Source organism: Ceratotherium simum, chromosome 9 (genome assembly GCF_057802395.1).
Source record: "Ceratotherium simum simum isolate JZ-2026a chromosome 9, ASM5780239v1, whole genome shotgun sequence".
Classification (NCBI taxonomy): Eukaryota; Metazoa; Chordata; class Mammalia; order Perissodactyla; family Rhinocerotidae; genus Ceratotherium; species Ceratotherium simum.
The window spans coordinates 6,274,341-6,300,953 of record NC_141908.1 but is presented as its reverse complement, the minus strand read 5'-3'; the positions used below and the strand labels follow the sequence as shown (position 1 = coordinate 6,300,953).

The 26,613-nt window shown below is 37.6% G+C and overlaps 1 protein-coding gene across 3 annotated transcripts in view; it reads left to right on the top strand.

The window, feature by feature from the left end:
• The window catches only part of CNTNAP5 (contactin associated protein family member 5), a 760,035-nt gene that overhangs the window by 362,469 nt on the left and 370,953 nt on the right, over positions 1–26,613 (top strand). For all 3 annotated transcript variants that reach the window (XM_014782496.2, XM_087435029.1, XM_087435030.1), the window contains 2 exons: positions 2,992–3,176; positions 23,601–23,744. In XM_014782496.2, the coding sequence (XP_014637982.2) occupies positions 2,992–3,176; positions 23,601–23,744 (329 nt within the window). The remainder of the gene's footprint in view (positions 1–2,991; positions 3,177–23,600; positions 23,745–26,613) is intronic.

Sequence of the window (26,613 nt, the reverse complement as noted above, 5' to 3'; positions counted from 1 at the left end):
AGAATTTTTTCTGGAAGGAGAAACAAGACATTAATAACAGTGATTACCTATAAGGTATATGGAAGATTAGCAGATGAACATAGGGATGAGAAGAAGATTTGTTACCGTATCTGAATAGTTAAATAAAAATTATTGTCAGTTTGACCTATTCATAATTAAATTCATCTTTTAAAGCAGGGATAATAGTGTAGAAAAATAGTAAAATATTTTATTTTAATCATTATTATCACTGGCTCTATTAAAGAACTCAGTATATCACTAAAACCCACCCAAACAACACATAGAATACTTGAGGGAAAGGCTGTGATTCCTTTCCCTTTTTTCTCTTTTTGTGACTTATAGTGGCTGTAAATTTTCAAATGTTTAATGTTTTGGGCTTATTATTAAGAAATCTGTTTTTATTTTATATTATTATTTTATATTATTATTCAGAAATGTGCCTTTCCCCCTTTTAAAAAAAAAGTTAGATGCACAACAAATAAAAATATTAATTCTAATATTAATTCTATTTGACTTATTACCTAGAACAAACAGTTCTAGGTAATTTTAAGTTTATAAGGCACACTAAGTTTCCTTCAATCAATCATTAGCTCCTTGACAAGTTTTATTTTATAAATAAAAGGGGTGTGTGTGTATGTGCGCATGTCTGGAGAGAGAGAGAGACGTATTCTTTGTTCTGTCTTTCTTATCTCATGACTGGTACCACTTTTCACCCACCTGCTCAAGCAAAAAACCTACAGGTCATCTTTAGGTGAGCCTTTTCCTTTATCTTCTCTACCTCCAATATCCACGTGACACATGAGGCTACCACGCGCAACACCTTACCATCACATGGCAATCCCTTCTTCCTGTGCTCTCTTTAAAGCTCCTCTGTCTCCCATCTAGATTACTGCCAACCTTACTGCCAGTCTTGTCTTCTAATCAAATTCTCATACAGCTACCAAAATAATCTTTCTTTTTTTTTTTTATAGAAGTAGGCAAACAACAACAAAAAAGTCAATCTCCTCTCTTACCCTCAGTTAGATTTAAGAGTTCTTAATAACCTTTCTTAAATGTTAATCTGAGTCAGTAATCTCTGATTTACTAATTCACCATTGATTCCCATTCTTTAAAGGTAAATATAAGCTGTAAATCTAACCTTGCTTACACTAGCACTCTAGTCCTGCATGAGATAAGCCACGCTGGCGTGGCCATGGGACTCTGCTGTGTGGAATCCCTCTACCATGTTCCCTTGTGCCTCTGAGCCTTGGCACCTGTTTCTCCTGGCTGTGTGCTCCTTCTTTGGGCCAAATCTCAGGCCCATCATTGCTCTATTGGAGGCTCCACAGCTCCTGACTCTGCATTTCCTTGGCTCCCAGCTGTAACCACTGTACACCACCACCATATTTTTTATTGATTTACTTATTGAGAGTCTCTACATTAAGACCTTCAGGAAGGGGAGTGTGCCTTTTAACTCGGTATCTCCTTTGTACATCATTTGTCTCTGTAACCAGCGTAGGTGGATATCAACACCTTTTAAGGAAGGAAAGGAGGAAAGGAAGAGGAAGAAGGAAAGGAGAGAAGAAAGTGGGAAGGAGGGAAGGAAGGAGGAAGAGAAGAAAGAGAGGGAAGAAGGGAAGGAGGAAGAAAGAGAAGGAGGGAGACAAAAAACAGAAATATCTACTAACTCACTAGCATAAGTTGACAAATTGTGAGAACTCAAAAGTTGTGGAACAAATAACCAATGAATAAATCAGTGAAATAAAGTCAGCTATGAACTCACTAGCTCTCATTTTTTAATTATAATGTTTGAGGCCCCACCCCCACCTCCACAGGAAGCAACAAAGTGTTCTTCAGTGAAGGAAGCAGTGACTTAGGACCATAATGGAGGTGGGAGTGAGCAGCCTCCAGGGGAAATGGCAGCTCCTGCCCCCTTAATGCCACACTGCTGAGCAGGCTGTTGCAGCTGTTCTGGTAAAACACGTCTTAGGAGAGGAGAGACACATTTAGCTTTCAGTTACTGAGGGGACTGAATAATAAACTATTCAAAAGATTGAAAGTTTACATATAAGTAACAATTAGTTGCATTTAATTCTTCATTTTGCTAAGTCTGAGACATTCTGCAGGAAAAAATAAAAAAATCTGTAATTTTTTTGACAAAAGGGTACCAGCAAGAACTTACATAAAATTGTGGGAGGGGTGGAGGGGGGGCGGAGAACCAGGCAGACTAGACTGAAAAATGTACCTCTCCACCTGAATCTCTCATATCCTCCCAAGGGGTGTCTCCCAAACTCAACCTAGGCTGAGTCCACACATGTGACCCCTGTGGTGGTCAGAGGAAAAAGTGTCAAGCAGACCTGGATTCAAATCCCAGCTGCACCTCTGGGGCATGCACGCTCAGCCTCACTGAGCCTCGGCTTCCTTATTTGTGAAATGCAGAGAATCATTTTCCCTCAGAGGATTCAAGATTGAGGTTAAAAAATCCCTACCAAAGTGCTATTCATATAGCAGGCTGTTGAAAATGGCAGCTAAAATGATCCTTCCCTCATCTTTGCCTTTGCCCAGAGACTTACCTAACTCAGTGTGCCCACCGTCTTCCCTTTCTCATCCATAGTTCACTCCAAAGCACAACTCAAGATCCACTTTCTCCACTCAAGAGCCATTCAAATGCAAAGAATGTGTATTATTTCTAAGTGTGATAAGTCCTATATTCAATATTATTCATATAGCCATTAGGGTATAGTTCCTTTTATTATTTAATTGTTCAAGTGCTGAAAACATGTCATTTCATGTCTAGAAGGGGTATGTATTATCAATTGACCTAGAATTTGGTCCTGAAATCTGAGGGTAAAGCTTGTTTTCCTTTAGAAGGCCAGCACAGTTCTGGGCCTGTGGAGAAAGAATCATTCCTTACCTTTAGGATAGAGACAGCTGGCCTTGCTTGCGGGACATTCTAGTACTCAAGGCTCCCTTGGGCACAGACATCATCGTGTCTTCCTCTCCCCTTCACAGATGACAGCAAACCTCGGCTCAGCAGCAGCCCACCCTCAGCCACCCTGGGCAGCCTCCTGGACGACCAGCACTGGCACTCAGTCCTCATCGAGCGTGTCGGCAAGCAGGTGAACTTCACTGTGGACAAACACACACAGCACTTCCGGACCAAGGGCGAAGCGGATGCCTTAGACATCGACTATGAGGTGAGTTGACTCTCCCTGCAGGTCCCAGCCCCCTTGCTCAGGATCAGTAAGATCAGTAAACAAAAGAGCAATTGAGAGGAGATGTGGGGCCCTGACAAAATCTTACCCTGGGCTTATCTCCTCCTCCATCGAATCCCAGTCAGACTACAGTGGAGGAGTCCAAGCAGAGAATCTGAGCAGTGATTCTGCGGAAAATGCCTTGGCAATAATGGTGGTAGCCCACAAGGTGTCAGCTAATAGTGTGCATTTTAAAATCGCAGTCTCCCTTTTACTTTAAAATTTTTTTCTGCTTGTAGCCTCCATGTATCACCATCTAGTCTCTTGGTTACACTCAGTTGTTCTTGTTTCAAAAATCACTTCAATTAGCTGGGGTAATGGAAGATATAGAAATTATACTAATATAATTTTATGTGTCGATTATACCTCAATTAAAAAAAGAAATTACAAACAAAATCCAAAGTAACCTAAAATCTGCACTATAGGCACTTGTTTTTAACCTTCATTCCTATGCAAACTTTTGACTAATACGTATGGACCGTTGTTTCAAGTCTATAGTACAAAGAAAGTTGCACAAAGTTCTGCAAGCTGGCAGCCAAGAGTTATCCATCTTTGCTAGTAGTTCAGTTCCAGATGTATATATTGCACCCCTACTATATATCAGGCTCTGTTCTAGGCAATAAAAACACAGAGCTGACTGAGGCAGAGTCCTTGAGGTGGAGAAGCTTACAGTCAATAGCAGAGTCAGACCTGGAGATATGCCACTGTGGAACAAAGAGGGGAGAGCTACAGCAGAGCGCAGCACCAGGCACCGCGGGAAGACCGGGGTGAGAGCACGCAGCTCTACCTAGAAAGAGTGTGGAAGGCTTCCAGCAGGAGATGCTGCTAACATCTTGACGGGGGAGTCAGGTTAGCCTGATGAGGAAGGTTAGAAAAGGAGGTCAGGTCCAGAGAGCGTGGTGTGCGGGGCACAGGACATGAAATGTCACAGTCCAATATCTATGCTGTTTGAAACAATGGGTAGGCAGTGGTGTGCTGGAGCCAGCTGGTACCGACTCATGGGGGCCAACTGATAGATTTTCAGGAATTTTGTCAACTGGCTGGTAAACACAACCATTACTAAAAATTAAGATATATAAACTTATAATACAATAAAGAATTTTTAAAAGATAATACATTCATTGATTCCTAATTACTTTGCTGTATCCTATCTATCTATGCATCTATCTATATGTACTCTGGAGGTTTTTCACTACTGCTGTAGCTGTGTGGCGGAAATACTCTATATGTATTGGTCTACCACAGTACGTCTCTTCCCAATTCCATGTTCAGTTTCATCTCTTTGATAGCTTGAAATCCACCATGGTGGGAATATTTATACAATGGATATTGGCAAATACTATAAATCACAGTTTGATTTATTGTTTTATTGATTGTCTAGACCAGGGATGGGCAAACTATAGCCTGTAGGGCAAGTCTGGCTTGAAGCTTGTTTTTCTCCAGCCTGTGTGTTAAGAATAATTTTTATGTTTGTCAAGAGTTGTTTAAAAAACTAAGGAATTTAAAAAAAGAATATGTGACAGAGACTGTATGTGATTACAGGTAAAAGAGTTCAGTGAAAAATCAACAAAAGCATTCTATAATGATTGAATCAATTGGTTATATGGAATTTACAATAAAGATCACTGTATATTTTTATTATTATTTGTAAATTGTGTCTCCACACTGCTTATATCAGTAAAATAATCTTATGTTTGTGTACAGGCACACACACATGCATACATACACATGTACATACATGGCTGTGTCTGTGTCACACCCTGAAGAGTCAGATTTTAAACTTTTGTCAATATACCACTTGAGTCCCGGGACAGTGAGAGATAAAACATAATAATTAGGGAAGACCCAGGTGAGGATGGGCCCTGTGAGCCATGTGAAGGAACTTAGACCTTGGGGGATGAGGAGCCACTCAAGGACTTTCTGCAGGAGGGTGGTGTGGCCAGGTTTATGTTTTAGACTAGTAATTCTGAATGCGGGTTTCAGGAGCCAGCCCAGTTGGCATCTGCTGGAGATTTGCTAAAAATGAAAATACTCAGGTTCCACCCGGACCTACTAAATGAAAAACTCTGGGAGAGGGGCTCAGAAATCCGTTTTTAGAAATCCTCCAGCCGGCTCTGATGCGCCTTAAGGTTTGAGAACCACTGTTTTGGAGCAGTTACTCTGAAGCAATTATTCTGAAGCTTAGACTTGTGGGTAGGTGGAGGAGGGGGCTGCTGGACAGATGGTAGGAAACCCAGTTCGGAGACAATTTCAGTCGCTAGTGGTACAGATAATAGTACAGTGGAGGTGGAGATGAATAATTGAAAAATTAGAATCTGACATTCTTTTTCCAATCACTATCAGGAGCTGTAAGAAAAATCTCCTCTTTTTTTTTTTTTTTTGTGAGGAAGATTAGCCCTGATCTAACATCTGTTGCCAATCCTCCTCTTTTTTTTTTTTTTTTTCTGCTGAGGAAGATTGGCCCTGGGCTAACATCCGTGCCCATCTTCCTCTACTTTGTATGTGGGATGCCTGCCACAGCATGGCTTGATAAGTGTGCATAGGTCTGTGCCCAGAACCCAAGCCTGTGAACCCCGGGACACCAAAGCAGAGAGCGCGAACTTAACCAGTACACCACTGAGCCGGCCCTAAGATCTCCTCTTTTGATCTTAACCTTAGAGTAGCATACTGTTAATAAGATATGCCATTCATTAACTTCAAAAGAGAATTTGTCACTCTTTGACTCAGAATGCAAGATACCCTGTAGATTTTTTTGAGTTGCTGATAACTGTTCATCCATGAAAATCAATCATTCTCCTTTGTCAACTTTGTTTAAGTGATTGGAAAAGAACACACACAATATTGGAATTATCTTAAAGCAAAGAGATATCTTTTACAAACTTGAGGAAAGCAAAAAACATAAAATCTTCTTTAAGTCTTACTATTTCCCCAAATACTTTACTTCTAGTGGTCTAGCAGATGGATCTAAAATTCACTCAGTTGCCTGATTTAACATTTATTTTCAAGCCTGTGTCTACCTAGCTATGGTCTCCTGTGTATAGAACCTATATGGGATACAGCTGAATGGCATGGAAGTGAATGTCAGCATTTAGGGAAATGAAATCCAATGACGTCACTCAATTTGTGAAATTGGGACAGATTTCTTCAGGAAATGCCTGAATTTCATGGTGCCGTATAAAAAGTATTTCCTAGGAAAGAAACACCTTGAAATGTTCCTCTGAAGCAACCTCTGCTTCTGAGAATGCGAGCCCCTTCCAGAGTGTGCAGCCAGCTTGCTCCAGTGATCATAAAGAGACAGATTGGCTGTAACAGTGACGTTGACGTTGGCTGTACTAGAACACAAGAGTTATGTGTTGGGAGAAGTCTCCAGAACAACTGGAGCTCTCCAGCCTTTGAAGAGTCACCGTAAAGGCTATGCGGAGAAGAAAGAGCACTGGGGCCAGGAGTCTTGTTCTAATCACCGCTTTACCACTAACTAGTTGTGTAAATCTGGGAAATGAAAACTCTTAACTTCAGTTACCCAGAAGCGATATGAGCACATTTATTGGAAGGAATGGAGCTAAATGAGATATCTAAATCTAAGGTCTATTTTATAACAATGTTGTCTATTAATCAGAATCTAGGTTATTGATTTAATTTCTGCCATGAGACCATGTGTGCACATATGAGGCCTGCATCCTTCCAGCTGGAAGGATGACTGAATCCAGGTCCCTGGGTTCCAATGACCCAGTGTCAGAGCATGTACTGCTGCTCTAGAGTTGTACTCTATCAAATTCTATATCAGAGCTAATTCTATTATGCAAATCTACATTCCTCGTCAAATTTTAGCATGATGTGGTAATATTTGGCAAGAAAATATGGTAGCTTTCATCCCTCCATCTTAGACGACCTTAAGGATATCAATCAAAGTGATATAATGTATTTCTATGATGCATCTAATAGGAAATTTGCCACACTGAGATGTACACAGTTTTCTGCTTCTCCTCCCACCTAGAAGGCAAACACAGGCAAGGGCTCATGGAATCTTCTGTCAAAAAAATAAGAAGTAGAAAGAATGTAGATCCTTTACTTCTCATTGAATGTCTTCTCAGTTCGTATCACTCAGCCCATATGATTTTCTCCAAATGCTTGAAGGAGAGACTAAAGCAGTTCCCTTCACTTCCGGCCTGGAGCAGAAAGCTTTTAGAAAAGAGATATTTTTAGGATTTTAGTGAGATCCTATTTCTTTGAGATCCTTGTGATCCAAGAAGTCTTATCAAGAGCACTCAGTGATCCTGTTTTACATAGCTGTCTTAAAAGCACCAAAACTACTTAAAAAATTATATGATATATATGCTATCATGTCATAAATACTGAAAAGGTATTTTACAAAAATATATATATCTTAATAAGAATTCATAGTAAAAAAAAAAGCACAACTAGGTTAAACTAAACCCTCTAAGCATTTAAAAATACATGTGTGTTCACGTCTTCAAAAATAAGTTTTCTTAAAGTTTCAAAGAAAACATAAGATAATATTTTTATAATTGAAGATTGTGGGAGGTCCTTTTAAGTAAGACATAAATTTCAGAAACCTGGAAATAAAAGATCAAAAATTTTGTCCATATAAAATTCAAAAGATTCCATGTGACTTTCCACAAAAAATACATATATAATGATGTCACCCTCCCAAATAATTTGGAAAAGTACTTCAAATTAAATTAATAAATAAAAACTCCTACAAATTTTTTTAAAGATAACTCAATGGAAAAACTCAATATAAGAGAACATGAATATTAAAAAACACAAATTGTTCTCAAATATATGAAAAGATGCTCAACCTTACTCATAAAAATCAGAATGCAAATTCATGCTACAATGGTATTTTTAACTTAGATTGCAAAGATAAAAACTTTAATGTTTGCATGGATATGAAGAAACCAGAAATATTTCATACATTGGTAGTGGGACTGTAATTAATACAAGGAAGGGCAACATCTTCAAAATTGGAAACATGGCCCCGGCCCTGTGGCTTGGTGGTTAAGTGCACGCGCTGCGATGCTGGTGGCCCGGGTTCGGATCCCGGGTGCGCATCGAGGCACCACTTCTCCGTTCATCCTGAGGCGGAGTCCCGCATACAGCAACTAGAAGGATGTGCAGCTACGACATACAACTACCCACTGGGGCTTTGGGGGGAAAAAATAAAATAAATAAAATCTTTAAAAAAAAAAAAAAAATTGGAAACATGTGCTCTTCAACAGAACAATTCTGTTTCTAGCAATTTATCCTACAGTTGTAAGCAAAAGTGTGCAATGGGCTATATGTTAGGCATAATCAAAGATTAAAAATTCCCCAAGAATCCATCAAAAAGGGGTTAATTAAAAATTATGGTAAGCCCCCTAGGGAAACAGCTCTAGCAGGGTGCCCTGGTGACCTCTCATGGTCCACTCAGGCCACGCTGCCAAAGGCTTGCTGCACAGCTGATCTGAGTCTAGGCGGGACACCTCGTGGTCCTCCTGATAGACAAGGGGATGGAGACCTGCAAGGAGCTGGCCATCTCCCTCTCGCCTCCCTGCCCATGGGGGGCTGTCATGACACATTCCTCGGCGCCGCCTAGGTTCTGATGGCGCATGTGGTTTTCTGGCCTGCCCTCCCAGAATAGAGCTGCATCACACAGAATTGCTTAGGGGAAGTCTAGAATTAGATCTGTAGCAATGCGGTATCCCACAGCTCGCGTTGTGGTCATCTGACCCATTTATTTTGGTATCATCTCTTTTGATGTGTGAGCTGTAGGGGAGCTGCAGCATTTGGCTGTTCTTCCCTGTGCTGTCTATGCAAGTCACAAACCAGCTGATTCTAAAAGCGGCTCCTTTACCTTTACCAGCTGATCAGTCAGGCCTTGGCCTCGGGCTCTTCCTTGTTTTGTGTGTGTGCCTGACAAACCCACAGAAAAGTATTATGCACCCATTAAAAAGCATGAGGCAGCCCTATGTGTTCTGATGTGGAACCATCTCCAATATGAATTGTTAGATGAAAAGAAAAATCAATGTGCACTATAGTATAAATAGTATCTGTCTTTAAAAAATAGAAAAGAATACATAGACTTGAAACCATGTGTAAGCACAGAAATCTCTGGAAGGACATTAAATAGACAGATAAGGCAGATAATGAGAGTGGGATGAACAAAGAAGGAAGCCTTATGTTTTGCTGTATACTCTTTTTAAACTTTTTAAATTTTATACCACATACATAACTTAAAAGATATTTCTTATATTTGCTTCTAAAATTGCATCCTGATTTATTTTTATTCATAATTTAAAAAAAAACACATCACTGTATAATTTGTTTTTAAATTTACTTATTTATTGATTTTTGCTGAGAGAGATTAGCCCTGAAATAACATCTGAACCAGTCTTCCTCCAGTTTATATGTGGGTTGCTGACACAGCATGGCTGATGAGTGGTGTATGTCTGCACCCGGGATCCAAACCTGGGAACCCAGGCTGCCAAAGCGGAGTGCATGAACTTAACCACTGCCCCACGGGGCACCCCCTAAATTTACTTATTTTAAATTATCTCCTTCATCATCCCCACCCTAGCCACAGAATTTAAACTCATAATAAGAGTCAAGATTTTATTTTTTACTTTCATTTATTTCTATAGAATTGTGTCTGGTACACAATACACACTCGATGAATATGTAAGTACTATAAAGGAAGTTTCTTTCTGTGAATTATAAAAGCCTACAATTCACACCCTACTTTTCTTCCTTTGAGAAGTTCCTAAGAGGTCCACTTGCTCCAGGGCCACCCCCTGCTGCCGCCTTCCTTTAGCTTGACGTTGCCTAATGGACACTTCTCTTAGAACTCAGACATGACTAAAGGACTGGCCAGACATAACAACAACTATTTATTTGAGGATCAAAATAACTGCAGATCACTAGGGAAACTGTTTTCCAGATCATGTGGTAGTATAATTGTTATCGATCCTTTTTTTCTTTGGAAATTCAATTGCAAGACTAAAGTAGAAGGCTTAGATGGAGGAAAATTAACGTAAGAAAATAAAATAAAGAAAAAAATAAATAGATGCAAACTGGAAATAAGGAAAAAATGGGAAAAAAGGGGCTTCTGTTTTGTGTGATATTTTGTGATTTTGTTTTACCCTTAAAAAAGCCTAGTCAGGGAGATTATTCCACCCTCTATCACAAACATAAAACCAAGACAAGAGAGACTGAGGACTCCTCATCTCCATTCTCTGATAGGCACTGAGCAACAGAAGCAGGATCTGAGCCCAGGTCTGTGTAGCCGTTCACCCAGAGGTCCTTCTGGTGACCGGCTGTTCTCTGTGAAGCAGGGATAATCCCTCAAGACACAAGCACAGGCTGGGGTCCTCATCCTGGCCTCCGCATGTACAAAAGGCTTGAAACCACACTACTTGGTGCCATTTTTCTTCCTGGTTTTAGATTTAACGTTGTTGTGACGTGTGGACTTGCTAATTTTATGTTTCCCCAAGTTTTGTAACAGTGAAATGGAATAGAAAGACTTCCCTTAAATGTAGACTAAAAGTAAACTAGTTGTGTTGAACAGGACAGAGGGAATATTTCAATACTAGAATTATACCCCCCAAAAATCGTTGTTTTTATTAACGTGACCTAAAAGAACACATGATAAAATTCCTTTTTATTTTATCTCAGCTGCTATTAGGGGGACTGGTAGTAGGTTTTAATTACCTAATAAAACATTTTGTGACTGGCTGAATTTGGCTAAATTATTGTAATTATTAATAAAATATTATAAAGTTAGCCAGGCCCCACTCAAATATTTGTAGGGCCTGAGGCAAGAGTACAAGTAGAGGCCCACACACTACAAGTCTAAATATTTAAAGAGTTATCAATAAGCTAACAAACTTGAATAAAATATGCTTTACTCTCCTACTTTGACAATTGTCCCTTCACAACAACATCCCACATGTCCAAGCCCAGACCACACCATAAGCAGCTACTCCTTGGACACTCCTCAAACCTATGGGTCCATGGTTCGCCCTCAGGAGGACAGACAGGGGAGAGAACAGTTCAGGCCCTCAGAGCAGCTTCAGAACTGTGTAGGCAGGAAACTCCAGGATGCTGTGTAGGAGGATCATGGTAGAAGGGTGCCGGCAGCTTCCTATAGTCCTTTCCTGTTGGCTCACATACACCTTCCCCAGTGGGGCAGGATGTGACTGGAGGAGGGCCAGAGTGGGGCCCTCCAGAGTGCCAGCTCCACAGCAGGAGCCCTACTTGCCTGGGTGTCCACACTTGATGGACTGAAGACAGGATTTCCAAGGAACTCCTTGCTTGAATACTGAAACATACATGATTTAACCCATTGTCCAAGAAAACTAAGGTAAAAATATTATAAATTCATTCAGAAAAAAATAATTATTAATATGTGTTGAATCAATTGGGCTATGTCAGCACTTGATGTCTGTGAGTCTGTAAAAAGATACCCATTTAGAGACAGGAACCATAGGCTAAAAATTGGCCAGATTTGGGCCAGGAGCAAGACTAACAATAATAAAAAATGTGGTCTGAATACAGCCCCTGGTGCAAAAGCTAGTAGTAGATTGAGAACATAGGGTTCTCAATGGCAGAGAAAATAGGAGGAGCTGAGTTATGTTGTTGAGAAAATGTTGTTGGTTTCTCCTATAATTGTACATCACCGTTCCTTTTCTTCCCCTCAAGGTGACTGCAGAAGGCTCACCAAATAGTGTGTGGCACAGTTTGCCCAGGACTAAGTGGGGATGTGGGACCTTCAGTTTTAAAAAGGAGAAAGTTTCAGGTAAACCAGGCCTAATTGTTCATCTTAGCCTGGGTCCTGATGCCCTGAGGGGGTTACTCTATGGAACCAGAACTGGGAGACAGAGGGGACGAAATGTTTGGTGGTTAAGAAATAGGGCTCTGGATTGAACGGCTTGAAATTCCAGCAACTCCACCTCTTGGCTATGAGGCCTCAGTCAAGCTGCTAAACCTCTGCATCCCATTGTTTTCTTCAGCTTCAAAGTGGAGCAAATAATAATATCCGACTCAAAATTTAGAGAAAAAATAGTGAATGTAAGCTCTAAGCACAGTGCCCGATGTATAAATCTAATCAAGAAATGCCACTATTGTTATTACTGAATCAAAACCTTGTCCAAGAGACGATGCTGAGGGTTGAACTAGTGAAGCCACATCCAACTGAAGGGTAAGGGGCAACAGTTGGGCTTGGGTCATAAGACAAAACCAGAGTGGATGGTGTAGATGTGGACCTGCAGTGTCGGGCAGGGAGCATGACCACGAATGAGGCACTTTCTATAAACAAGGTGGGCTGTGTCTGGGTCAGATATTGCTCACTCTCTGTCTCCAGCAAAACAGAAAGAGGATAATTCTCATGCTGAAATAAGGGGACACTGGGAGTTTGTGAAAGAATAGATTAGAGAAGCAATAAAGAAGAGGTAACTTTTGATGAAAAGCTAACCAATTACCTCCCTGCAATATGTGACCTCAGAGTAGGAAAAAAAAATAAGACATCATATGCACTATAAGCCTTTTAAAGTTAAAGAGAGCAGACATTCCAAAGAAGTTACGGAGTGAGTTATTATCAAGTCAAACAGTGGGGCAGAAGCCATAAAATGGTGACCCTAGGAAAGATTTTGACTGCCATCGTCTCATTTGGACTATATGATGATTTTCTTTTTTGTAAATATTTGAATTCAGGGTAATATTTAAACATCAAGAGATTTCACAAGAAAATTGATATTTCTGGTTTCATTTGAAATAGTAGAAATTCATCAAATTTTGAAATCGTTCCAAAGGCCAATGGTGGGCTGCTCCTGCAGAAGGACCATGAAGACTCCACATGGCTCAACAAACACCAAGCCAGTGCAAGTTTAAAGGTTGAAAAGGAAGACAGCCATTCAGATCCTTTTTCATACACCTTCCATTACAATGTGGACTATCAGAGCAAAAACGAGACAAATATTTACACCTGAGAAACTTCAAAAGTATCAGGAATCCAAGTTCGACAGAAAAAGGAATTTTCAGAACAGGAAGGCTCCTAAATTTCAATGGAGCCAAAGAAAAAGCCAATAAGGAGGAGTGAACTCATTGTCACGAATGTAACATCACAGATTGAAAAAGAGACAAGCAAATGCCAGACAAAGGAGGAATGAGATCAAAGGAAGAGAGAGTGGCAGGTTCTGGGCCCTCATACATTTAACATCAAAGCAGGCTGTCCTCTGGGATTCAACCAGTTCGAGCTCACCTGTGACACCAGCAAACCCATTAGGTTTCCAGATGGACAATGTTGCCCAAGACACCCAGACTGTGAGTGAAACTTTGCAATCTAACACCTGGGTTTCTTGACCACTAAGATCAATGAAAGGCATGCCATGCAGTTTCCAAGAGCAAACAAACAAGAGGGTAAGAGAAGAAAGCAGCGGAATTGACAAAAAGAAGGACAATAAGGCAAAAGCAGTTTTAGAAGAAAATTGCTGGTGTTCTTTTTTGATCCAATTCAACAAATATTTGTTGAATCTATTATGTTTGAATCATATCTCTTTCATTAAATATTCAAAAATGAATAAGATATTTTCTGTGTCCTTGGGAAACATTTTTTTGGAGAGATATTCCAAAACGTTCAACAAATATTTATTCGGTATCTATTATGTATCAGGCATCCTTTTTCGTGCATGGGATATGTAGTGAAAGAACAAAGACACTTCCCCTCTCGATGCTTGTATTGTGGCAGGAGAGACAAACTGTACTTTACTTACACAACAAGTAAGTAATTTACATAGTAAATAAAAAGATGGCAAATGCTGTGGAAAGAAGAACAAAAATAGATCAAGGTAATGGGATTGGGAGTTCAAAGATGGAGGGAAACACATTGCAAGTTTAGATATGTTGATCAGGGTAGGCATCACTGAGATGGTGTCATCTGAGCAAAGACTTAAAACAAGTAAGTTTATCATACTACTGTCCGGAGAGAATGGCTCAGGGCATCTGGCTTCCTGACACTGTAACAAGTGTCCTGTATGTTTCAGGCTTCCATTACCTCTTAGCTGAGGTTGAACTGAGCCCCCTAAATCTAACCTCTACCCTCTCAGTTTAATTAGTGATATCTTCTTGTTGATTTTTACTATTTCCCTGCTGAAAGTCCCTGATAATTCAAATTTTTTTCAGTCCAGCATTCAAAGTCCTTTTCATATGGTCCAACTTACCTTGCTAATTTTATTTATAACTTAAAACTCTTTGGCTTCCTATTCTTTGTGTTACTAGTATAGACATCATCGAACAAACTACATTTTGTTTCCTATAAAAAGTTGTCCTTTATATTGCCCTCCATATTTTTCCTCATACACTTTTCTGTAATGTCTATATTCCCAACTGCATGCCTCAAATTCTGTTATTTCTTCAAACTCCAATTCAATGTTTACTTTCTCAAGATATTTCTAAAATTCCTCCAGTCAAAATCACTAGCTCCTTTCTATTTGCTTGTACAGCACAGTCTGTCTCTTTGTGTTTACCATACTTTGCCTTACACCAGTTTGATAGAGGATAAAAGGGTTCTGGCCACCAAGTTCCAATGTGGAGCGAGGACCTCCCCACACCACCGAGCAATTGTCAGACACCGGCTGGGTGTCCTACCATTCAACTCAATCTGACACAAAGTACCCAGAGATGCCATCACATTTCACAGGTTGAGGGCACAGTCCCACAAGACTGCCCTCCATTTCAGATGCCAATTCAAGCCCAGGTTGTTACCTGTGCTTCTGACCGACGGGCTATAAATCAGAGGTTCCAACAACCCCCTCCTTGGGTTTAACTAATTTGCTAGAGCAGCTCACAGGACTCAGGAAACCAGTTTACCCACTATATTACCAGTTTATTACAAAGGATATTAAAATATACAAATCAACAGTGAGCTGAAGAAATATATAGGGCAAAGTCTCAAACAAAGGAGCTTCTGTTCCTGCGGAGTTTGGGTTCCGGCACTGTGGCACATGGAAGTGTTCTGGGTCACCAACTGGGGAGCTTTCTGGACCCCATCCTTTTGAATTTTTATGGCAGCTGCATTGTATAAAGATTATTGATTAAATCATTAGCCATTGATGATTGATTCAACCTCCAGCTCCTCGTCCTTCCCTGGAAATCAGGAGGTAGATTTGACAGTTGCAAGCCTCTATTCAAGGTTGCTGCTCTGGCAATCAGCCCCCATCCTTAGGTACTTTCCAAAAGTCACCTCATTAACATAAAGCCAGTTGTGGTGGAAAGGAGCGTTTTATGAATTACAAGACATCTATTTTATCTTTATGGCTCTAAATCATTTTCAGGAGCAGCGGACAAGAGACCAAATATCATAGCAAAAGATATTCCCATTGCTCTTATCACTCAGGAAATTCCAAGGGTTTTGGGAGCTATAAGTGAGAAACCATGGACAAAGACCAATATCACAGAAGATGTATTTGTCTTCAGTGACTGGTGCCACATTTCTAGAAGAGAGAAATGGTGTGTGATTTATTCTTAATTTCACCACAGGGCCTTGAGTCTTGCCTCACAGAAAGTGGGGACTCAACAACCACTTAATGAGCTGGATTTGTATCAAAAAATCAGAATTGGCTTTTTCAAGTTTTTCTGAGAGTTGATAACAGAATAAAAATTAGAGTGTTTGATTAATATTAACTGAAAATCACTGGTTGGATAGGATAGATTTTTGTTGGAAAGTGTTTGGCAACTTTAAGCTGCCAATCAATGGATGAGCCCATGATCTAATGGAAGCTGGGTTTCCAGTTCTGTGAGCCATATACTGAAGGCCTTTGGGCTACTTCATGCAGATCATAGTCTCTACTCAATATTATCAATATTTGCCCCATGGTGAAATATGCAAGAGTCCAAATAGAGAGGCAAAAATCATCACCAGTCTCCTAGACAATGAAATTAGTGAATGAAGAGGTTTGTCGAATGCAGCCTTATGGCTTAAAAATAAAGATTAATTCAAGAAGACTCATTAAAGCTTAAAGGAAGTACATGGGCAATTATAAACATGATAGTGATATGTGAGGCAACAAAAATAATAGTTTATACAACACAGCAATTGAAGTAACTGAGAAAACTCCCATTTTAGGATAGAAATTTAGGAAATTAAACAAAAAAATAACCAATGCTTAGACTGATGACTGAATGAGAAGAATGCAGAAGGACATGAACCTGAGAAGATATTCCACCTCCTTGAAGAACAAATGATACAGAATTTTACACTCCATTGTATAATTACTATTTTTCCTAAATTTGAAAGAAAAATCATTGAAAATTAACAGTGATCATAAAATTATATCAAGGCCTTCTCTTTCTTTTTCTTTCTCTCTCAATACATATATGAAGCTAGAAATGATGAATGGGCCTTTTTAAAGGAGCACATAGCACATTTAGTTCCAGCTTTCTGAAAACCAGAAGAAAACTTCTTTAGGAACTTAACAGAAGAGTCTATTTGATTATTAATTCAAAAACAAAAACTTTACTTAGTTTAATTGCTATTGATATAAAATATGAATATAAAATATTGCAACCTCCAGACTGAAAAATAGTAGAAAAGTTACTATCTCTATAGTTTTTATTCAGAAATTGTTGAAAATAATGCCATAAAACACCATCTTGGAAGAACCTCTTAACTGAGAAGTTGCTGCCAATTAGAACAATCCTACCAACAGCAAAAACTATGTCCCATGATTCGTTCTAAATTCTTTTTTGTGTTTAGGAAATCTTTTAATTCTCATATTAACCCAGTCAAGTTGAGCTATTGAGATAAGTATTATCATTAATTCCATTTTATGTATGACGAGAATGAATCATACAGAGTTAGGTATTTTGCCCAGTATCCCATAGAAAGTACAAAGAAGATCTGGGTTTGAATCCAGCCTGAGAAGATCCTGAGATGGTGCTTTTAACATTTGGCTGTGAACAGGAGGAAGATAGATGCTGATGTACCTCACAAATTTATGTAATTTTGTAACAAATTGTCACATAATAGAATTTCTTAAAAAGGATTTCAAAATGGAAAAAAAAAGTGGTCAGATTGATTAATAATAATAATAGATTAAGTAACTAAAATTCAGAACAAGTTAGAGTCAAAGAAAAATTCAAGAACAAATTGGAGCAGAAGAAAACAAACCTGCGCTTTATAGAAAGTAATCTAAAGCTGTAATTTGAGAAGCTGGATAATCATAGTGATTATCTTCCAAGTCAAATTTCCAAAATAGTAAACATTACACAGTCTACATAGCAAAAAACATTAAAGAGATAACAATAAAAAATTGGAAAACAAAATAGAATAAAGCAATATTGATCATATTTATAATTATAGCAACAAACTTAAAAATTGTCTAAATTCCTTCAGGTGGAGATAGTCTCATATTGCATTAATAAATAAACACCAGACATACGTGGTTTACAATAAATACACCAATAGCAGAAATAACCAAAAATTACTTTTTTTAAAAAAGTTGAAATTGAGGACAAAGATACACCAATTAAATTTATACAAAAGGAAAGCAAAACTAGAAAAATTAGTACCACTGAAAATAATAATTAAGATCAAAAGATCAAGGGCATTGAGGGGGCTGGCCTGGTGGTGTCGTGGTTAATTTCGCCTGCTCTGCTTCAGCAGCCCAGGGTTCATGGGTTCGCATGCTGGATGCGGACCTACACACCACTCATCAAGCTGTGCTGTGGTGGTGACCCACATACAAAATAGAGGAAGATGGGCACAGATGTTAGCTCAGGGCCAATCTTCTTCACTAAAAAAAAAAAAAAAGGAAAAGAAAAGATCAAGGCCATTGTAAAATAATAATCATTGGGGTTCCTAATTAAAAACACTTATACTAAATAGATGTATATATCAAATGAAATATCAATCAAAAACTAGCCGTTTCTAGTATTTAGATGTCGGTTAACATTCCTCTGACGTGAGCTGCCTGTGTGGCAGTTCCATGATGCAGAGGCCCAGGAGCTTGGCTAAAGGAAGTGGCCACTGGTTTTCCCGTTATGCTGCCAGAAGAATGAACTAGAAGGCAGAGTACAAGGAGAAAAGCCAATGTTGGAACTTGGGAGAGAGTCAATCAGACACCAGCTAAACTAAGCAGGAGAATAGCTTGAGAATGATCAATATTCAATTTTTGCAAATAATAGCTACAATAATTCGGCCATCCCAGGTCATGCAGAACAGTGACTCTAGTATGGGTTGTTTGATAGAAACATAGTTTAGAGAAAGATTTTAATTTTGAATCTCATAATTTTGATAAATCAGATAAAAATATGAATCCAAATGATCTGAGAGATATCATTATTAATGTAGAATTAATAGGTATATACCAAGTATAGCCTACAATTGTTTATGAAGTATTTAGAAAAATCAATACTGTATATGTAGGAAAGAAAAACATCACTATATGAAGCAAATTTTTCCATTTTAACTTATCTGATAATGAACTAAATCTGTAATTCAGTAGTACAATTATAACCTCAAATTCTCAACTACTTATAAAATTTAAAAATATAAAGCAGGTTAAAAATTTGCACTCACGGTCAAATGTGCAGAAGTAACAAGTTTGCTTCTTCTCCCAACTGAATTTGATGTGCTCATCAGCTCCTGCTTCCTCTGCTGGTGGAAAAATCCAACTGTGATAATGAATGATAACTAGTTAATGCCTATGTAAAACTTAGGGCACTATTGTGTAAATATTGGGTTATATTGAGGATTCCTTTTTCCCCTTCTTCTTTCCTTTTCCCTGGGCAGATCACTGGCTGAGAGGCTTGGGTATTGTCCTGCATCAGGGGAAGCACGGGAATAAATTGTCAGCTTCAGCAGCTGCTGTCCTGATACCTGCCATGACCTCAGGCTGTGAGGTCTGGTCACCTGGACCCTCTTAGATCTCCAAATCCAGCAACCAGCATTTTATACATTTACTCAGAGCCTCAGTTCATCTATCCTCCCCCATCCTGCTCTCCTAGGCTGGGGGACCTTCAGCAGCCTACCTCACATTATGCTAGTGACCAGGTCATTCTGAAGCAGCCCTCAGACCCTTCCATGTTGCCACTTCCCTCAGCCATTGCTAATCTGTCTCCTTTCCAGGTAAGTTTTGCTCTGGGGCCATGCTGAACCTAAGGCATCTTTAATGGGCTTGTAGCCATCACTGCTATGGGAATCAAAGGAGAAATTACTCTGTGTTTTTCGAAATCTCTATGACCTCTCTCCACATCCACCCAAATCTCATCAAGTTTCAATCTTCCGGAGAGAACAAAGAGCAGGTCCCACACTACTATCTAACTCTACTCTTGTTTCCACCAAATTTCTCCAAACATTCTCTACCCAGACCAGAAAGAGCTTTTGCTCTACTTAATGTGATGGGAATATTACAATTTCATACTATACAGTATCCTCTATACTATTTGACTTCTACAAAAATCTCTACCCCACGTCCCTCAAATACTAATTTTTACTATTTAAAAGAAAATGTTTTTTCCTTTCTCTCTTTTTCAAATATTGTCTTATAATTAATATTTTCCTAAATCACAATTGAGTGAAGTAGAGCATTAAAAACATTTTTACAAGCCAGCCCTGATGGCCTAGTGGTTAAAGTTTGGTGCTCTCAGCGCTTCGGCTGTCCAGGTTCGCTTCCCTGAAGTGGAACCACACCACTGTTTATCAGTTGCCATGCTGTGGTGGCAGCTCACATGGAAGAACTAGAAGGACTTACAACTAGGATATACAACCACGCACTGGGGCTTTGGGGACAAAAATAATAAAGAGGAAGATTGGCAACAGATGTTAGGTCAGGGCAAATCTTCCCTGAAAAAGAAAAACAAAACAGTTTTACAAATTGAGGAAGGTGGGCAACATAAAAGTGGAAAGAATAAAATTATCATTATATATTTAATATTATAAAAATGAATAAGAACTTATGTCCACACAAAAAATTGCACATGGATGTTTATGCAGCTTTATTCATAGTTGCCAAAACTTGAAAGCAACCAAGATGTCCTTCTGCAGGTGAATGGATAAATAAACTTTGGTTCATCTAGACAGTGGAATATTATTCAGTCCTAAAAAGAAATGAGCTATCAAGCCTTGAAAAGACATGGCTTAAAACTCTTAAATTTGTATTATTAAGTGAAGGATGCCAATCCAAAAAGGCTACATACTGTATGATTCCAACTGTATGACATTCTGGAAAAGGCAAAACTATGGAGACAGTAAAAAGATTAATGGTTGCCAGGGGTTGGGGTTGGCAGGGAGGGATGAATTGGCAGGGCACAGAGGATATTTTTCGTGCAGTGAAACTATTCTATAGGATGCAGTAATGGTGGATACATGGCGTTATACATTTGTCCAAACCCATGGAATGTACAACACCAAGAGTGAACCCTAGTGTAAACTATGAGCTTTGAGTGATTATGATGTATCAGTGTATGTTCACCAATTGTAACAAATGTACAACTCTGGTGAGGGATATCAATAATGCAAGATGCAATGCATGTGTGAGGGCAGAGGGTATATTGGAAACCTATGTACCTTCTCCTCAATTTTGCTGTGAACCTAAAACTGCTCTAGAAAAGTAGAGTCTTTAAAAAATAATAAATAAAAGTAACAAATATTTATTTATATTTTTATATTACAAATTTGATTTATGCAAATAATTTACAAAACAGAAATGGATCTTTTTAATGTAAATAACTCAAATTGAAAATATTTGAATATTGCAATAAGTCAACAAGGAAGATTTTGTAAGTTATTGAAGAAATATTTTTATAAAATATTTGTGGAAGTAACAAATTCCTTGATGTTTTTTTCCACAGTATTTCTGAAGATGTATGAGTCATCCTCAAATAGAGTCAAAGATAAATCTCTCTTAATTTTTCTCAATCTAGACTTGATATAAATACTTGAAAAAAGAAGAAAACGAGAGCTCAAACTCATTTCCTACTTAAAACATGAGCACATTTGTTTCAAGGCAAATGGAATAAAACTGTGGTTCAATCAAAAGAAGCTATTAATTTATGATCTATTAAAATAATTCAACCCATCAGTAGCTTAAACATAAAATACCATGTATTCTGTCACATGGATTTTTGAAAAATCCGTGGATAAAACTGAACATTATTTGTCATTTCAAATAAATAAATAAATAAGCAAATAAATGATTTTTGTGTAAAATGGGAGCAGAAGGATATCTCTTTAATGTGATGTGGAGTCAGAATCAATGTTAGGTGTACTTGAGAAATACATCAAAACTGCTGTCTTTTTTTTTTCAAAGTTTTATACCGTGATTATTATTTAATATTGCTTAATCTATATATAGAAAATTATATCAATAAACATAAGAGTAAGTGGGAGAAACTGCATTCAAAAAAATGGCTAGATTTTAGGAAGTTTTGACCAGGACAATGAAACAAGAAAAAAAAAATGTATAAAAATTGATTTGAAAAAGAATATAGTACATATGTCATATGATTATTCTCTTTACAAATTCAATGAATTAGCTAAAAAGTATATTATTTAATATAAAAGTATCTTGATAGAGAAAACTATAGGATAGGTATATAATTTATGTGATAAAATATTTAATTAATGAAAACAATTCGTTTACAATCTAAATTTTTAAAGGCATGAAATTCCTAGGAATTAATTTAATGATGCATATATGAATTAGGAGAAGAAAATGATAACCTTAGGTGAAAGACAATACCAAAAATATTTTGAAAATAGAAAAAGACACTGGGTTCTTGTATACGAAAATAAAATGTTTCCAGAATATCCATTCTTCTCCAAGTAAATGTGTTAATGGAAATAACGAATTATCAATCAAAATTTCCAACAGGCTATTTGAAATAAAATTCTTCTAAAATTAAACTTTAAAATAAAATAAGTAAAGATATCAAATAATTCTCTTAAATGAATAAAGCAATGGTAAGTAAAAGTGGGCAGCAGGATTAATAATCCTTATTATATATTATAATGTATAAGGAAACAATTTTTTAAAATAATGTGGAACCTGTGGCAAAAAAATAGGCATCTAGGGGCCGGCCCGGTGGCGTGGCAGTTAAGTTCGCATGCTCTGCTTCAGCGGCCTGGGGTTCACAGGTTCTGATCCTGGTTGAGGACCTATGCATTGTTTATCGAGCCATGCTGTGGCAGCATCCCATATAAAGTAGAGGAAGATGGGCATGGACGTTAGCCCAGGGCCAATCTTCCTCAGCAAAAAGAGGAGGATTGGCAACAGATGCTAGCTCAGGGCTAATCTTCCTCAGGAAAAAAAAAAAAGGCATCTAGAAGTAGCCTTGGTATATCAGTAGCTATTCATATAAGAAAACATTCTGATTGGGAGAACACATCATCCTGAAACACACCTGAGCATCAATATAGTTTAAGTACATGCTGAAGATAATATTTCAAAGAATGCGGAAAAACTGGGTTACTCATTAAATGGTGTTGGGATAAACGTGATTATAGAAACTATTCTGCTTCTCTTGTATAACAGGAAAAATATTCATAACTGATCACGTTTGTTTTTTAAATAATATTTCCATTACAAAAGTAATTTGTAGTAATTTTTACTGAAAATAAAAGTGGTAAAGAAAACTAGTACCCCATATCCTTCCCACCATTTACGGTTCAGTGTATTTCCTCCAAGTCTATATTGTAAGCACAATTTTTTATTGTTGACATCATACTTTACATGCTTTTATAACTCTTGCATTTTTCAATCAACATTATACTTACTTCCCATTTTATCACAAATGTTTAATAAGCCCCACTATTGATAACTGGGTAAGATTTCATCATATTGGTTCTCGATTATTTCCTTTAAAAACCTGTATGGGTTATTTGAATTTTTTCCTATTTTTCATCTTTACAGAAGATAATTTAGGGCCAACTGTATACATAAGGCTTTTTTGGTCTAATGTAGGCTTTTAAACTAGGTCTCTCTGTAGCTGAACAGAAGTATATTCTGTTTGTCCCTTGGCGTTAGTTTGGCCATGTTCTCTCAGATGTCTGCATAAGAGATAAATATAAAGATGTTGATTTTCTTTTCTTTTTTCCCTTCTGTAAATTATTGTTTTATTTAGTATTAAAAAGGTTCAGAAAGGAAGTAAAATAGTTTTGTAAAATAAGCTCTTAAAAAGCAAGCAATTATAGTTATTTTTACGTGAGCTAATCAGTATCCTTTTAAATGCATAATCAAGTGGCATCTATAATTATTTGAGCCACTTGGCTCATGCATACAATTGAATCTACTGCAATTCACTTGCTTGCTTTCCTTTCCTATTCCTTCAAGCTTATAACTGAGTAGATTTTTTTTTTTTTTTCTCCTTATAAAGCTTAGTTTCGGAGGAATTCCAGTACCAGGCAAACCTGGGACCTTTTTAAAGAAAAACTTCCATGGATGTATTGAAAACCTTTACTACAATGGAGTAAACATAATTGATCTGGCTAAAAGACGAAAACATCAGATCTACACCGTGGTAAGTCAACATCTTTTTCTGCTTGATGGTTTCTAACACTTTGGGGTAAGTCTTGCTTTCCCCATCCCACCCTGGTAGCTCTTCATAATATGTTTATATTACACTCTTGGAGGTGTCATTAGCCTCCCAGCTGAAATTGAAAAGCAAGAGGAAAAGCAGGGACGGAGTCAGTGTGAATTGTGTTATTGGGAGAAACAAATGCTTTAGAGGCACCCAGAGAATTCCGTGTTCTTGGCTGTGAGTTGTGTGCCAGCTGTGGGTAGGGTTTGCAGTCTACACTGGGCTAATGTGAATCTCTTTATTATCTCTGGGAAGTGCAGCAATAGAACCACAGATACCATTAAATTCCATAGCTTGATAATTATATATTTGTCTCCTTCTCATTGATATTAAAAATAGGGCATTTTAAACAAGAGAGGTTAAACTTTTGGTGTTTTTGAGATTCTCTTTGTAACGTTTATTATGCTGGCAAGTTAAATAATTTTCTAATTAATTAATATTTGTCTTCCCCAACAGATCATGAGTTTCATGAGGGCCAGGACTGTCTTTTTCTTTTTCACTACTGTATTCACAATACCTAGCAGAGTGCCTTGCATGTAGGAGATGCTCAATGATGGTGTTGATGTTTCCAACTATAAATGTGGATTTGTCTATTTCTCCTTCCAGTTCTATCAGGTTTTGCTTCACATATTTTACAGTTCTGTTGTTTGGTACACACACAGTAGATTTCTATGTCTTCCTGGTGGATTGGCCTTTCTGTCACTATGTGATGTTCTCTGCCTTTTATAACTTCCTTTGCTCTGAAGTCTACTTTATCTAATATTAATATAAATACTCCTGCTTTTTTTTGATTAGTGTTTGAATGATATATCTTTTTCTATTCTTTTCCTTTTAACCTGCCTATATCATATTTGAAGTGAGTTTCTTGTAGACAGTAAACAGTAGTCATGTTTTTTAATCCACTCTGTCAATCTGTGTCTTTTAATTGGTGTATTTAAACCATTTTCATTTATGTTAAACTTAAAGTTATTGATGTGTTAGGGCTCGAATTGTTTTCTGTTTGTTCTCTCTGTTTTTCTATTCTCTCTTTTCTACACCCTCCTGTGTGTTTCCGGAATGTTTTTAAAATTCTTTTGATTTATCTAGTGTTTGAAGGTATCTCTGTGTATAGCTATCGATAGTGGTTTCTTTAGGTATTATATTATACATACATAACTTATCACAGTTTACTGCTATTTCACCAATTTTAGTGAAGCGTAGAAATCTTATATCCTTTTCTGTTCCCTTCCCTTCTCCTGTTTATTATATAATTGTTTTAATTATTATTTTCTCTATATATATTTAAAATCATATCAGTGTTATTTTTACTTCAACTGTCAAACATAATTTAGAAAAGTCAAGAGAAGGAAAGTGTATTATATTTACTAATATTTTTGCTTACTGTTGTTCTTTCTTCCTTCCTGCTTTTCCTAGATTCCTTCTTTTATTATTTCCTTTCTGTTTAAAGAACTTCCTTTATCCATTCTTTTAGAGTGTGTGTCCTGGTGACAAATTCTGTTACTTTTTTCTTCATCTTATACCATCTTGATATTTCTTTTATTCTTTAAGGATATGTTACCTGGACATACGATTCTAGTTGACAGTTAGTTGTTTTCTTTTAACACTTGAAAAATGTGGGGCCACTTCCTTCTGGCCTCACTTGGTTTCTGTTGAAAAATCCATTGTTACTTGAATTCTTTCCCCTATAGATAAGACGTCATGTCTCTCTCACTACTTTCAATATCTTTTCTATCTGTTTAGTTTTCAGAAGTTTGCCTATGATGTGCCATAGTGTGGATTTCTTTGGGTTTATCCTCTTGGGTTTCACTTAGTTTCTTGAATCTGTGGACTTATGTCTTTTACCAAACTTGGAAAGTATTCTGCCATTTATTTGAGTATTTTTCAGTCCTTGTCTCTTTCTCATCTCCTTCCTGAATTCCACAGATATGAATGCTAGATCTTTCGTTATAATGCCACAGATCCCTGATCTTCTGTTCATTTTTTTTCTTGGGCTATTTTGTCTGTTGTTCAAATTGGGTAATTTCTATTGTTAGAGCTTCACGTTCATGAATTCTTTTCTTATTTCCTTCATTCTGTTGTTGTGCACTTCCATATATTTTTTATGTCTGATATTGTATTTTTCAGTTCTAAAAACTTTATTTGGTTATTCTTTACATCTTCTCTTTTCTTGCTAAGACTTTCTGTTTTTTACTGAGATGTTCTATTTTCTTATTTGTCTCAAATGTGTAATTGCTCTTTGAAGGACTTTTATTATAATGGTTTCTTAAAAATATTTGTCAGATAATTCTTAACATCTCTCTCATCTCAGTGTTGGAATCTATTGTCTTTCTTCATTCAATTTGAGATCTTGCTGTTGCTTGGTATGACAAGAGATTCTTTATTGTAACCTGGACATTTTAAATATTATGTTATGAACACTCTTATTTAAACCTTCAGTTATTCTGTTTTCCTCTAGCATTGTTCTAGTAGGGGAAAGGAGGATTTTGCCTCAATACTGACAGGTAGAGGTAGCATCCGGGTTTCCTACTCAGCCTCCATTGACACCCAAGGGTAGAGAAGCTCCTTCTTACTACTAGATATAGCAGGAGAGAGTTCCAGCCCCCTACTTGCTCTTCACCGATACCTCCCTGACTGGGAGGGGTAAGAAAGCCTCATTAGTGCTCCTCATGTGACCTCCAGTGACATCACAGTGTCTATGTGTGAAATGCCCTTGTTATCACTGTACTGTGATAAAAGTCCTGACTCTCCATTAAGCCATCTCTGACACTATCCCTATAGGGAGAGGGTGAGGTTCCTCATTACTGCTGAG